Here is a 16,108-nt window from a genome sequence, read left to right as displayed (position 1 = left end):
AATTCCTCAAAGTATTTTTCTAAACGAAACAATTCTTACCCCAATAGAATAGGTTATCTCCTTGAAAATGCTATTATTTTTTTTTCCAGGATATTTATGTAAAAATATAAAGTAAAAAGACTGGTAGGAAATATACTAAAATATTAAGATTTTATATTTCCAGACATAAGAGCATGAAAGACTATTTAATTCTCCATGCATATTAGATTTTATAGCTAAAACCTAAATTACTTTTTTAACGTCAGAGACCTTACTCATTTTCATGCTTTACTAATAACTTCAAAGATATAGGCAATCAAGGAGCATAATCAAAGAAGGAATGGGACATTGAGGGTGGCTTTTTAGGACCCCTCTTCCTGCATCAGATGTTCACTCTCTGGCTCAGAGTAATAGATGAGGTCTCAAACTAAGTTTTAGTCGTATTACCAAACAGCAAAGTGAGTGTTCCATCCATGAAATATCTCCATTTTATATCCCAGTTTATATGACATTTTCTAGGGAGTTGAGTCACACTGCATAAATCCAGAGATGGTGTTTATTTAGTATAAGCAATATTTATCCAGGAATATCCTATTAAAAACTTTAAATAGGTGAAGGCTTATCATCCTAGCAAATATCATGACCCTACCTTGAGCTACAGTTATTATGTCCACAAGAACATTAGTCTGAATCATCAGTCCTCCTCTCTTTCCCTGGGGGCATTCTCCTGATGTCTGGGGATCGGATTACTGGCTGGCTGCTTTAACGTCTTCCACCAATTCTTTCTGACCTCAGTTAGTATTTCTTTGCCACACATTTCTCATTGTTATTATATGTCTTACTCCTTTTTCTTTAATATTTTCAATAGGGAATAGTGTTTCTAATGCCATGATGACCACCGTGATTTGATTTGAAGGCCCAGTGAGAAGTAGGAATAAAGCATGTTCACAGGGACTGTATCTCTACCCTGATATCCTTTTGCGATCTCAATTACTGTTTATCTTCAATTGTGCAGTTACTTGAAACTCTTTGATTTGATGGAGACATTTAATTGTGCAGTTTCTAAAGTCCGATTCTCTTCCTCCCCTGGATAACCAACTTTAACATGTTTTCTATCAGTCAGGCTCAGCTCTCTAATGCATTACCTTATCAGGAGGAGCATCGTTTGCATAAGTCTGGTTTTCATTTAATTTTACCAACGAAATTACAGACCCTCCAGCATACGCGTTAGCTGCAGCAGAGACTCCTGCAACATCTGGCACACCATGCATTAGTAACACTTGCAGTATCCTTCAGGACCATGGCTTTCTTCTTTTTTTCAGATTACAGATTAATGGGAACCCAGTTTTTTTCCAGTGAAAAGAAGTCCACCGATTCTTCCCCCAATATTAGCTATTAATCAGGGCCAGATCGGAGAAAGTGGCACTGGCAAAGTTCCTTCTCCCCTCCCCAGTGCTTCCAGACTTGTTTCTGGTTTTGGTTGGCTTTGCTCCAAGAGAGTGCTGGAATCTCTCCTCAGGAAACCTGTACTTCTACAGAGACTCACTCATCTTCCCAATTCAGCCCTGTCCGGACTTAATCCCATGGTGGTGGAAGGGACTGGGGCCAGTTCATGGGCTCCTGCTGGTTCCACAGCCATATGAGGTCGGTCTGACTCTTACTCAGTGCACAGGTGGGTGAGACAACGACTCCACAGCTTTGGCCTTCGGTGCTGGATCCCACAGCTCCACAGATGGACTTCTGTTCACAGACAGATGCTGAATTTTAAACTTAGGTACAGAACTTACTTATGTTCTACTGGCTTTTAATTATGCTTCGTCTTTTCTACCTCTCCATTGTTCAGGTCCATCATGAGTGAGAAATGGGACTCAAACTCTTCAGAAAACTGGCATGACATTTGGAGTGTCAATGACACAAAGTATCACCTATACTCAGATATCAATATCACCTACGTGAACTACTATCTTCACCAGCCTCAAGTGGCAGCCATCTTCATTATTTCCTACTTTCTGATCTTCTTCCTGTGCATGGTGGGAAATACAGTGGTTTGCTTTACAGTAATGAGGAACAAACATATGCACACAGTCACTAATCTCTTCATCTTGAACCTGGCAATAAGTGATTTACTGGTTGGCATATTTTGTATGCCTATCACACTGCTGGACAATATTATAGCAGGTACGTTGACTTGTGTACAGTGCAAGGATGGTAGGAGGAAATGCCTGTCCCCTGGCAGGGCCATCCGTTCATTTGCAAATATTTATGGAGTTCCAAGAATTGCTCCAGGTACCTGCCCTCATAGGGTCTACATTCTAGAGGAGAAGACAGACAATAAACAAATTGATATAGTATAAGTAGTCAGAAATTAGTAAGAATTGGGGATAAAAATAAAGCAGGTGACAGAGATGAAGAGAAGAAACTCATTTTTGGAGTATTCACTGAAGGTCATCAGAGAATGAGATCTAACATTTCTTATAAAGGCTTTGAATTTGCTTGGTATAGTTCAGGGCACATATAATGTGGTAGAAATATTGGTAATAGTATGCACTGTAAAGTTCAAGGAAGTGGTAAGTCTGGTTTCGGCTGATCCAGTGTCTTCAATCTAACAAGCAGATATTGAGGCCCTCTTGTGGTTAGCGAGGGAGATTTCCAATTGTTTTTGAGGGAGGATGGAGCAGCAGTCCCAATGATTTCTCAAAAAGTGGTCAAAAACTAATGATGTACTGTATGGTGACTAACATATTATAATAAAAAAAAGCGGTAGTTCATCAGTGATAATGTACGTATGCAACACAAGTAACTTCACATTGCAGTGGTTAGAGTACTACGTTAGAGTCCTGGCCTGTACGACCACTTCTCTACCTACAGTGCATACTCTGGAAGTACAGGGCAGTGTATCTCCAGCTCCCAGAACCGTTTTGGTGCATTGTACCTGCTTAATAAGTGTTTAATGTATTAATTAATGAACAGTATTCAAGATATTCATATTCCAAATCTATGTAAGAAAAAAAATGATGGGAGGTAGGTAGGGGGATGGGGTAACTGGGTGATGGGTATTAAGGAGGACAGTTGAAGTAATGAGCACTGGGTGTTACATGCAACTGATGACTCACTAAATTCTACTCTGAAGCTAATAATACACTATATGTTAATTAAATTGAATTTAAATAAATTTTAAAAATGATACAATAATTGCATAGCAAAAATACTTAGAGCAGATGAGGCCTGTCATAGTTCTTAGCCTTTCATAGCATTACCGGTTTACTGAAGAATAAGAGGTTTTTCTTTAGAGTTGATTTCTGTTTCCTTCTTTTCCCCGGAGTGGGAGCCAGGGAGAGTTTAAGAGTGCCTCTTCTAGCTAGCATGTTTACTCATAGATTCTGCATTTTTGTGAGGTCTAGCATTAAAAAAATATTAAGAATGTACATTTTTAAAACAAAGAATGTACATTTTTAAGATACTGTGCTAGGCAAAAAGAGTGAAAGAATTGACTCGAATTATTGTTATTGCTCTCAAGAAACTTATTTTGCCAGTAAGAAATGCTCTCAGTCTCTCCCTTCTATAAATATTTATAATGAAATTATCATCTCAACTTCTCCATACATATTATTGCCCTTCTTTACCCCTGATTCCCATTTGCAGGAGGCAGCTACATTCAGCATCTTGCCTTTATTTTCCGTAGTTACTCTCCTATTTCTAAGCAACCTGTTTCCATTATCATGTATTATCTTTGCACCGGGGGAGATGTACTTTAGTTGTCTTAATCCTTTCCTACCACAAGAGGTAGTTTCCCTCATCAGACTCCACTAAAATGACATAGAACAAAAGAACATAAATGTATAAAAACTGTCAGATCCTGCCGAATGTGAAGCTGGGAAAGCAGGATTGGCTGGAATTATGTACAAATGCAATCCGACGCATCTATATAGACATACAAATACACATTCACACTCTGCCTCCTCTCATTTTCCCAACGTAATTATAGTTTTGTTAAGTCCGTATGCAGAGTATATATTCCTATTTTTACATGTATCTTAGCCCTGCTGAGGCATGTTGAGTGCTAGGATATTTCTTTCTTATAAAATGTTTTCTTGGATTTAATAAGGGCATCATATTTTGATTTGCTTCGTTTGGGCTATGCACCTATAAGTAATATATCCTCAAATTCTCTTCCAGGAGTGTTACCTTCTTGTAAATACCTTCAAACATATCAGGCAACCTGTGAATTGCATCTTTTTTCTAGAGATTCTCACACACACACACACACACACACCACCAGCACCACCGTGCTCTCTACTCTTTTGTTCCTATTCAGACATTTGCTCCTCAGGAACAGAGCTCAGCAGCTACTGCGGTGGGATGTCCCTTCCCTGAGCCTCTGCCTCTCTGTGCTCAATTCCCTGTCTTTCTTGGTTTATTTATCTATCACCTTCCTGAGAAAGTGTGCATGAAGATTCAAAAAAAAAAAGATCTTGTTTGTCTGCAATTATCTTTATTCTGCCCTCATATTTGATTACAGTTAGTTGGATAAAGTAGTCAAGGCTGGACATTTTAAGAGATGTCTCTATTGTTACTGCTGAGAAACCCGATATTACTGCTAAAAAATCTAATGACATTAGACTCTTGCTGCTTTTATCCTGATTTGAATTTTGTTTTTTCTCCTGAAAACTCTTAGGGCTTCTATCTTTTGTGTTCTAAATTTCAAGGCAATTATGGCTTGGAAAAGTCTTTTTATTTTTCACTTATTGTGTTGGACACAAACCAGGTCCTTTCAATCAAAAATAGAATGCCTCTTAATCCTGGGAAATTTTCTTGTATAATTCTCCTCCATTTTACTTTTTTCAATTCCTATTAGATATTGGAGGTTCTGGGTTGCTGTTTTTTTTTTTTAATCTTTTTCATTTTCTGTTCCTTATTTTTCCAAAGATTTTCTCATCTAGACATTATAAGTCTTTGAGCTATTTTTATTTTCTGCATGTTTCTTATACTATCATGCACATTTCATCGATAAAACATATCTAAGATTTGTTTTTATTTTAATTCCAGTTAAGTGTTCTATTACTTTCAGGTGTACAATACAGTGAGTCAAGAATTACACACATTACGTGGTGCTCGTGATGCTGAGTGCACTCCTTAAGTCCCATCACCTACTTAACCCATCCTCCCACCCACCTCCCCTCTGATGACCATCAGTTTGTTCTCTATAGTTAAGACTCTGTTTCTCAGTTTGTCTCTCTTTTGTCCTATGCTAGCTTGTTTTGTTTTTTAAATTCCACATAGAAGTGAAATCATATGGTATTTGTCTTTCTCTGACAGGCTTACTTCGCTTAGCATTATACTCTCTAGGTCCACCCAAGTAGTTGCAAATGGCAAGACTTCATTCTTTTTTGTGGCTGAATGATATTCCGTTGCATGCGTATAGATATACATACACCACTTTGCGTATATAAACACCACATTGCATATATAGACACCACATTGCATATATATAAACACACATAGCATTTTGCATATCTATATATACATCGCATATATATACCACATTGCATATATACCACGTATACATATACCACATGTATCTACCTCATTGCACATATATACATATATATGTGTGTGTGTGTGTATACACACATAACACATCTTTATATCTATCCATCTATCATCTCTCTATATACCACATCTTCTTTATCCATTCATCAATCAACGGACACTTGGGCTGTTTTCCTGATGGTAATGCTGATGAGCATCTTTTCATATGCCTATTGGCCACCTGTATGTTTTCACTGGAGAGATGTCTGTTCATGTCTTTTGACCATTTTTTAATGGGGTTATTTGGTTTTTTGGGTAAGTTCTTAAGTTCTTTATATACCTTCTCCAATCACATAGGTTGCCTTTTAGTTTTGTTGATTGTTTCCTTCACTATGCCAAAGCTTTTTATTTTGATAAAGTCCCAATAGTTTGTTTGTTTCCTTTGCCTCAGGAGACATATCTAGAAAAAAGTTGCTATGATGTCAGAGAAGTTACTGCCTGTGTTCTCTTCTAGGATATCAAGTCTTTAATCCATTTCAAGTTTATCTTTGTGTATGGTATAAGAAAGTGGCCCAGTTTTCCCAACACTATTTGGTGAAGAGACTGTCTTTTTCCCACTGGATATTCTTTCCTCCTTTGTTGAAGTTTAACAGACCATACAACTGTGGGTTTGTTTCTGGGTTTTCTATTTTGTTTCATTGATCTATGTGTCTATTTTTGTGCCAGTACCACACTATTTTGATTACTACAGCTTTGTAATATAACTTGAAGTCCAGAATTGTGATGCCTTCATCTTTGCATTTCTTTTTCAAGATTGCTTTGGTTATTTGGGGCCTTTTGTGGATCCATACAAATTTTAGGATTGTTTGTTCTAGTTCTGTTTAAAATGCTGTTTGTGTTTTGATAAGGATTGGGAGTATAGACATTTTAACAATATTCATTCTTCCAATCCAGGAGCATGAATGTCTTTCCATTTCTCTGTGTCATCTTCATCAGTGTTTTATGGTTTTCAGAGTACAGGTCTTTTACCTCTTTGGTTTCTTCCTAGGTATCTTATTATTTGTGCTGCAATTGTAAATGGGATTGTTAATTTCTCTTTCTGATGCTTCATTACTAGTATATAGAAATGCAACAAATTTCTGTATGTTGATTTTGTATCCTTTACTGAATTCTTGTATCAGTTCAAGCAGTTTTTTGGCAGTCTTTCAGATTTTCAGTATAGAGCATCAGGTCATCTGCAAATGGTGAAAGTTTTACTTCTTCCTTACTGATTTGGATGTGTTTTATTTATTTTTCTTGTCTGATTGATGTGGCTAGGATTTATGGTACTATGTTGAATGAAAGTGGTGAGAGTGGACATCCTTATTCCTGATCTTAGGAGAAGAGCTCTCAGTTTTTCCTCATTAAGGATGATATTAGCTGTGGGCTTTTCATATATGCCCTTTATTATGTTGAAGTGTGTTCCCTCTAAACCTACTTTGCTGAAGGTTGTTTCCATGAATGTATATTGACTCTTGTCAAATGCTTTTTATGCCACTCTTGAAATGATATGGTTTTTATTCTTTTTCTTATTTATGTGATATATCATGTTGATTGATTTGTGAATATTGAACCACACTTGCAACCTAGCAACAAATCCCACTTGGTTGTGGTGAATCATTTTTTTAATGGATTACTGGATTCAGTTTGCTAGTATTTTGTTGAGGCTTTTTGCATCTGTGTTCATCAGACATACTGGCTAGAGTTCTCCTTTTTTATGGTGTCTATCGGGTTTTGGTATTAGGTTAATGCTGGCCCCATACAATGAATTTGGAAGTTTTCCTTCCATTTTTTGGAATAGTTTGAGGAGACTAGATGTTAACTCTTCTTTAAATGGTAGAATTCACCATCTGGTTCTGGACCCTTTTGGGAGTTTTGTGATTACTGATTCAATTTCTTTGCTGGTAACTGGTCTGTTCAAATGTTCTATTTCTTCCTGTTTCAGTTTTGGTAGGTTATATGTTTTGAGGAATTTATCCATTTCTTCTAGGTTGTCTAATTTGTTGGCATATAGTCTTTCATAATATTCTAACTTTTTTATATTTCTGTGGTGTTGGTTTTTCTCATTTGTGATTTTATTTGTGTCCTTTCTCCTTTTTTTGGATACATCTGGCTATTTTCATCTACCTGATTTATGTTGGTTTTCTAAGTTTCTTTTTTCCTATTTGTTATATTTGAGGTTTCCCTCATGTCAATTGCTACTTAGCTTGTGTTTCAAAGTGAGACACAGTGTGGCTGTCTGTGTGCCTTAGGTTTGAGGTTAGGCCCACTCTCAGCTTCATTAGTTTGGGCCATTCACTGGGAAATCCACAACTGTCAAAATCTGCACATCAGTGTTCTTGGAAGGATCACATTCCCCAGAAAGAAATTCTCTGATCTACTGCCATAGGAATCATGAGACTGGCTGCTGTATTCCAGAGCTCAGTGGGTCTCTGGGCAACAGTACTGCATGCAGAGCATATATTTTTACTTAATCCTTGTGCATCATTGTGCCCACTCCAGTTGCACCTGGTGACTCAGAGTCTAGAACCCCTGTGCTTCCATTTCCTCAGTAACTTCCATCCTTCTGCTGGCCAGAGGAAAAGCAAGTGGCATCTGGTTACATAATTCAGCCAATTGTGTTATTTTCCTAGCTTCACATTCTTTCTATTCGAGCTCTCTTTTCCCTGGTGCTTTCATTTTAGTGGAATTTAGTGAGGGAGGTGAGATAAATCATATGCTTGTTATTTTTGACCAAAGGCTATTTACACTCCCTTTTGCCCTTTTGTTTAATATTGTAACAGCCAAATTTTAGGACTGGGAAAACATGCTCTCTCTTGGTTTCTATTCAGTAGAGTCACTCAAGAATTTAAGATGGTCTGGATAGATGACAAATTTTTTTTTAGATATACTTGGATTATATATATTTGGGGGAATATTTTAAAAGTACTTTTTAAAAATAAATTGCATGATCTTTCTCAGATTCTTAAAATTTATCTTTTGGTAACTAGAATAGTTACTAGTGGAAGAATATTACTTTCCTATAATAGCAGAGGGGTGGTTATATCAACCTGTTATAAACATTCCAGTAAATGAGGTTTGATTAGGAAGTAATTCAAATAGACTGCTTTCGTTCTTGAAAAGTGCTCTATGTTTTAGTTAGCTCAGGCTGCTATAACAAAATACTGCAGACTAGGTGGCTTAAACAACAGACCTTTATTTTCTTACTATTTCAGGGGCTAGAAGTCTGAGATCAGGGTGATAGCATGGTCAGGACCTGGTGAGGGTCCTTTTTTTTGGTTTGTAGACAGCCACCTTCTTGCTGTGTGCTTGCATGGCCTTTCCTCAGTGCATCTTCATGGAAAGGAAAGCTCTCTCTCTTCTTCTAATGGCACTAAACCCATCATGTGGACACTACCCATGTGGCAATATCTAAATATATTTACTTTCCAGAGGCTCCTCCTCCAAATACATTAGGGCTTAAGGTTTCAATCTATGAATTTGAAGGGGGGGGCAAACATTCACTCTATAACAATGTACCTCTGAGGTAGATTGTCTCATTACATTAATCTTATTCTACATGTGTCTCCTGTTCCTCATAACTTATGGGGTATATTTCCAAATTATAAAACCAAAATATTCTTCCTGTCTTAAAGGGCTTTATTGCATAAGGGTTAATGGTTTAGGCTCTGGAACCATACACCTGGCACCCTAAATATGCTAACTAGCCATGGCAGGGAATGTGATATTTGTGTATTTATTACCTAGTCTATATCAGGAGGAGGAGAATAAAGCCTTCAAAAGGCTGTTTGGGGAATTAGATAAGTTAATAGATACAAAGCACTTACTACAGTGCCTAAAATGTTATCACTAGTGTATTAAGTTTTGACATTATTATTAGTATACTAGAAAAGGAGCTCTGGACATATTAATGAAAATGATGATTGTTCCCCTGGATATTATTTAGTTGTATCAGTCTTGATTTCATGCTTTTCTGTTCATATTTTTGGTGAAAAATAAAAATAAATATATGATCTGTTCAAAGACTGTTTCACATCCTTTTCAGGATGGCCCTTTGGAAGCACAATGTGCAAGATCAGTGGATTCATCCAGGGAATATCAGTTGCGGCTTCGGTTTTTACTTTAGTTGCGATAGCTGTGGATAGGTAAGTCAGCACTAAAATCTGAATCTAGTGAAAAATGTATAATCTACTAAATTTGGTTTTATCTGCCCAAAATTACATCTATAATATCGACTCTTCTAAGGGCATGGCATATATCTGCTAAAGGCTCTGTAATAAAACTACTAAAATTTCCATTTTTAAAATTAAATAATTAGGGACAATATGTATCTTAGTTTGGGCTGCTATAACAAGATACCATAGACTGCATGTCTGAAAAACAGAAATTTCTCAAGTTCTGGAGGCTGGACGGTCCAAGGTCATGATGCCGGTAGCCTCTGTGTCTGGTGAGAGAGAACTTTTCCTGGTTTGCAGAAGGCCATCTTCACTGTGGCACCAAGAGCTCTAATCTCCTCTTTTTAAAAGGTCACTAATCCCATCATGAGGACACCACCCTCTTGATCTCATCTGAATCTAATTACCACCAACTACCATCCAATCAATCAGGGTTAAAACCCTAACCCTTATTCAAGGTATGAATATTGGGGTGACACAAGCAAAGTCCATAACATCATAGTTATACTATTTTTCACTAGAATCTTGAATTTTCTAATGGTGGAAGTGTGGTGAAATAAATCTGAAATTTTATCCAGACTTAAGAGAAAATTTACTAATACATTCATTTATACATAGTGTTGAGGTGTGCCTGCACTGGGCTGGGCTGTATATCATCTAAAACAAATTAGACAGGGGTGCCTGGATGGCTCAGGTCATGATCTCCAGGTCCTGGGATTGAGCCCAACACTGGGTTCCCAGACCAGTAGGGAGTCTGCTTCTCCCTCTCAAATGAATAAATAAAAAATAAACCAAAGTAGATCAAGTGCTGCCTGAAGAAGTCCACACTCTGGTGTGGTAGGTAGGTAGACAGACACATTAACAAATAATACTCTAATAAAACTGTACAAAGGAGAGAGCAATCAAGTTACCTTTAGGACAGAGAGTATTGGGTTCACAGAAAAGGTCATATCTGATCCCTTAAAATTTAGAACTTACTCTTTCCTCTGTTTCTTCCCAAGGTTATCTGTTAAGACAGGGATGTATATATATAGCACTTGAAATAGGAGGATACTTATCAAGAGAAGTGCAGAGAGGCAGGCCAGCTAGAACATGGGAGGGTGGAATGACACATTAGGTCATAGAAAGAGGCAAGTGGGTTTTCTATGGGCCTGTCTTCCACTTGTCCTGAAGACAGCAAGGAGATACTGCAGTCTTTTATACAGAGGAATAATGACTAGATTTTCATTTTAGAAAAACAAAGGATTTGGGGTTGTATAAGATTGGAGAAAGGAAGAACAGTTAAGAGATATTTGAGAGGGAAACTGAACAATGACCTAAAAAACAACTTGGTAGATTCTATTTTACAACTTGGTAGATTCTATTTTCAATGTTAATCTAAGAACCCATCTTATAGATCTAGCTTCTTGGTTTCCATGTAAAGAGAATAGAATTTACAATATACGCTAACCAGCAAATGCCAAAGATGATATCTTTTAAATTTACATCCTGTTACTAATATTACACTAATTTTTTGCATACTAATTTATACTAATGCTTATTTTATACTAGTAAATAATGCTACTATTTTGTTGTGAATATTTATACTATACCTTAAATTGGTTATCTCTACAGTGAATAAAAAATATCCTTTGCATTTTCTACTTGAATCTTAAGCTTATCAGGTTTACTTTCTAATTACATTTAGTATTAAATTTCTCTTTCCTAAACAGGGATTTCTTTTAAAAAAAACAATATTGTGCTATATTTAGTTCATGGATAACTGTAGGCTGGCTAAAATCAATTAACCTCAGTCAATGTGTACCAAATTTCGAAAGCATACGATCGCAAAGCAGTACAAAGAGACATATAATATGGTGCCATAATAGAGAGTTTAAATGCAGACTAACAGTGTCAAAGCATAAAAAAGTTGACAGGAAGGATATACAGCAACTTTACGATTTCTAAGGAAAATGGAACAGGATTAAGATTGAATAGACCTACCAAAAATTTTTCATCTCTATCTATCTGCCATGTTTTAGGTCTTTAAAAAAGTGATGAAACTCTGGTCACCTGCTGTGACGCACCCTTGCTCTCTGCCTTCCCATCCGTGTAGCAGTTCTCTAGTTCCAGTTATCTGTTGCAACAGAACAAGTCACCTCCCAAAACACTCCAGCGGCTCGTGACGCTCATGAATCTATGATGAGGGCAGCTTCCCTGATCGGGAATGTATACCTGTCTCTGCTCCACTTGGCATCAGACCAGGAATCAAGTCTTCTCTTGGGTTGGCGCCCAGACTGGGAAGACCTGAATAGCTAATAGACAGATCTGGGGCTTCTCAGGCCCTACAGGGGCTCCACAGCACGGCAGCCTCAAGGTAGCTGAACTTCTCAGGTCAGTCCAAGCAAGGCATGTGTGTCCTAAGAGAGCGTGACGGTGAAAGTCATGTAGTGTCCCTTCTGCATCCTATATATTAGAAGTGAGTCACAAAGTCCACTCAATGGACTTGGAAGGCATGTTCAAGAATTTAGACCTGGTTTAAAACCCCCACACCTTCATCTCTATCTGAACTACTGGCATCCAAATGCCTTTCTCAGGATCAGCTCTTGGAGGAAGCCAAACTACAACAAAAATCTCCCAAACCTATTTCTCCAGATTAAGTCTTAAATTTCATGTTTCTGAATAACTTCACCTGCACATCCAACAACAAGTACCTCAAAATAAACAGACCCAGAATTGAACTTTCTTCCCTACCAAACAAAAAGCTCCTTTTCTCATTTTCCCCAGTCAGGGAATGGCAGGATCACACACCCAATCTAAGTGAAAATCCTTGATTTATCCTTCCTTCTTTCTCCAACCTCTTTCTGGTCGCTCTTCAAATCCCCTCAGTTCTGGGGGCTCACTGGTCCTGAACAAGGCACCATCCCCCATTGCTTGAAATAAATGGAATGCTGAGGTTTTTTTTTTTTCCTAACTGGTTGTGGCAGTTAATTTTATATATGAATTTGACTGTGCCACTGGGTGCCCAGATATTTGGTCAAACATTATTCTGGGTGTGTTTGGTGAGATGAACATTTGAATCAATAGGCTGAGTAAAAGACTGAATAAGGGCCACGCAAATTAGGGAGGGCAATCAGTTGAAGGCCCAAATACAAACAAAAAGGCTGACCTTCCTGCAAGTAAGAGAGAACTCATCCTGCCTGCCTTTTTCTGTCTTCAGACTCGAACTACAACATTAGCTCTTCTGTGGTTTTAGCCTGATAGCTTTTAGACTGGAACTTTTATCAGTGGCTGTCCTGCTCTCAAGCCCTCAGATTTGAACTGGAACCATACCACTGGCTCTACTGTGTCTCCATTTCGCCAACTGCAGATCTTAGGACTTCCCGGCTTCCATAACTGCATGAGCCGATCCCTTAAAATATATCTATATGTTTATACATACTGTTGGCTCTGTTTCCCTAGAGAGCCCTGACTAATGCAGTGGCCAAGTCTAAACTCTAGCATGATTTTAGCATAATTACACAATATTTTCATTGACTATTTCCTGGCAGAGAGCATTTTCTATCATGTTTGTTTATCTTTGTTTAATAAATGAAAAAATATATGAAGCCCCAATAGTTGCTTTAAAAAAAGAAAAAGATACCTAGAATTGTGCCTATGAAGTTACCCATAACTTAAAGATGAGTAGATGGGGAGACTCATTAATTAGAAGACTAAAAGAAAACTTGGAGGTTAAGGCAGCAGACTTTACACATGCAACAAAGGACAACAGAGCAATCAATGTTCAAGTTAACTACTATATGAAGATATGTCAGATAAACTAACATGGAGCTGCTGCTGAGCCACTAAAAGGTTTAAGTTCTCTGCAGATCGACCAAGATTAAACAGGTAATAGTACTTTGAAAAATATGATATAGTTGTGTATGGTATGATTATAATTATCATAGTGATAACACCAAAACTCACAATAGCGAAACTACAGTGAAATGAAATCAGAGTTACGCTATATACTGACCTTGAATTTCCATGCTCACCAGAGGACATAGAATGTCTGGAAGTCATGTAATCAGAACTTGTAATGGAAACTCTCAGACTATTAGAGTTGTGAATTATGCCACCAAAACACTTAGTGGCTTGAAACAAAAATGCTTAAGCATTTCTCAAGAGTCTATGGTTTGGATGGTTGCCTCTGTGTCATCACTCAAGCTTCTATTTATGTCATGCTTGCTAATGTTCAGTTGGCCAAGCACAAAGATGACATGGGAAGGGAGCACAGAAGGTGATGAAGGAGAGTTTAACAATATGGACTCTGGAGCCAAACTACCTGTGTTAATATCATGCGTAGTTGTGGGAAAGTTTTTTTCACTTTCTCTAAGCCTATTTTGCCATCTTTTAAGTGGGGAAGTTTAAAGAGACAATTAATGCAAACCAATTAAAAAGAGTCTGGAACAGAATACTAAATATTCATGTTCAATATACACTAGTTACCATGGTCACTTTTATTATTAATAGTGACTAATATAGTGTCTGATACTCGTTCATATTTTGAGTTGCAATTTATATCAGTCACAAAAAATATCAGTGCATGCCTCTTTATTGCTAATGGTAACTTTTATGTTTTTGAGGGGAACATGAGTGGGAGAATTAAATTTAATTCACAACTTGATCAAAGTTATAAGGCAGTGCTCCATTAATACTTGCCTTTAATTGCAGGTTCCGGTGTGTTGTCTACCCTTTTAAGCCAAAGCTCACTATCAAGACAGCATTTGTCATTATTCTGGTCATCTGGGCCCTGGCCATTGCCATTATGTCACCATCTGCAATAATGTTACATGTACAAGAAGAAAAATATTACCAAGTGAGACTCGACTCTCAGAATACAACCAGGCCAGTCTACTGGTGCCGGGAAGACTGGCCAAGTCAGGAAATGAGGAAGATCTACACCACTGTGCTGTTTGCCAACATCTACCTCGTTCCCCTGTCCCTCATTGTCATCATGTATGGCAGGATTGGAATTTCACTCTTCAAGATGACAGTGCCCCACGCAGGCAAACCGAACCAGGAACAGTGGCACATGGTGTCCAAGAAGAAGCAGAAGGTCATTAAGATGCTCTCGATCGTGGCCCTGCTTTTTATTCTCTCCTGGCTGCCTCTGTGGACGCTGATGATGCTCTCAGACTACGCTGACCTGTCTCCAAATGAACTGCGGGTCATCAACATCTACGCCTACCCTTTCGCACACTGGCTGGCCTTTTGCAACAGCAGTGTCAATCCCATCATTTATGGTTTCTTCAATGAGAATTTTCACCGTGCTTTCCAGGATGCTTTTCATCTCCAGCTCTGCCAAAAAAGAGCAAAGCCCAAGGAAACCTACACCCTAAGAGTTAAAGACAATGTGATCATAAATACATCTCCTCCGTTAGCCCAGGGACCTACCATTCAAAATGCACATGAGGAAAATTTGCCTTGTAGGAGAAGTGCTGAAAAACCCAAACAAGAATTGATGATGGAAGAATTAGGGGAAGGCACCCCCAGCAATGAGATTTTAAAAGAGCTGGTATGATGAATTTAACTATATTGTATGTTACATATAGAAATACTCTAAAACTTCCTGTAGCTTTGTACTTCAATTCTTCCTGAGAATGTTCTAAAGAAAACATGTACTGAAAGCCCTCACTGAACAGAAGTGAAAAAAGCAGTCTTATGTTCATAGTCAATCTTATGGTATATAAAATATACACTCACATACAAATTTGCCTGGATAAATCCATTTTCTAGGAACAATTTTCAGAGCTTGAACTTTTCCATTTTAGCCATTTGTGTATGAGTCAAGCATGTGTCTTATGGGTATACCAATAAACACCACACACACACATCCATTTTCCCCAAATGGTGATGAATGGGCAGTTCTTTGCATAAGAGTACATTTTGTCCATTCCATCTTTGCTTTCGGAGTTGGAATTTTAGACTATAAATTATTTGTCCTTTTAAAATGTACTTAGCTTTCTTAGAAATAAGAACTGAAATAGCATATAGACACTATTTCTTCGTGTTTAAGGTTGATTTCAAAGTTGGTGAAATCATAACATTGTTGGCTTTTTAATATTTTCATAAATAGGGATGTCTGCGTGGCTCAAGTGTCCAACTTATGTTCAATTAGCCAACATATAGCGCATCATTAGTTTTTGATTTCAGCTCAGGTCATGATTTTGGGGTCCTGAGATCCAGCCTGTGTCAGGCTCCCAGCTCAGCAAGAAGTCTGCTTCTCCCCTCCCCCTTCTCTCAATCTCTCTCTCTCAAATGAATAAATCTTTAAAAATATATTTTTATAAAGAGAATTCATGCCCTACCTGAACCCAGGTTTCTTTCTTACAGAGGTGACTCAGGACCCCAATTTGACCACCTCT

General features: G+C 37.8%; 1 protein-coding gene across 1 annotated transcript; it reads left to right on the top strand.

Annotated features, from left to right (window-relative positions):
• The first annotated feature begins 1,793 nt into the window (after positions 1-1,793).
• NPFFR2 (neuropeptide FF receptor 2) lies at positions 1,794-15,264 on the top strand. Its single transcript, XM_008693326.2, has 3 exons — positions 1,794-2,157; positions 9,593-9,692; positions 14,415-15,264. The coding sequence occupies exons 1-3, from the start codon at positions 1,830-1,832 to the stop codon at positions 15,262-15,264; spliced, it is 1,278 nt and encodes a 425-aa protein (XP_008691548.2). The 5' UTR covers positions 1,794-1,829.
• Positions 15,265-16,108: the final 844 nt, after the last annotated feature.

This window comes from Ursus maritimus, unplaced genomic scaffold (assembly GCF_017311325.1).
Source record: "Ursus maritimus isolate PB19 unplaced genomic scaffold, ASM1731132v1 scaffold_8, whole genome shotgun sequence".
Lineage (NCBI taxonomy): Eukaryota > Metazoa > Chordata > Mammalia > Carnivora > Ursidae > Ursus > Ursus maritimus.
Note: the sequence above shows the minus strand (reverse complement) of the source record. Positions and strands in the feature narration are given on the sequence as shown.

What these genes read in the sequence shown, in the direction of transcription:
- NPFFR2 (XM_008693326.2), top strand. Translation starts at nt 1,830, where the DNA reads ATGAGTGAGAAATGGGACTCAAACTCTTCAGAAAACTGGCATGACATT. An exon ending in GCTGGACAATATTATAGCAG is followed by an intron (nt 2,158 to 9,592) that starts GTACGTTGACTT and finishes CATCCTTTTCAG; the next exon opens with GATGGCCCTTTGGAAGCACA. An exon ending in GTTGCGATAGCTGTGGATAG is followed by an intron (nt 9,693 to 14,414) that starts GTAAGTCAGCAC and finishes CTTTAATTGCAG; the next exon opens with GTTCCGGTGTGTTGTCTACC.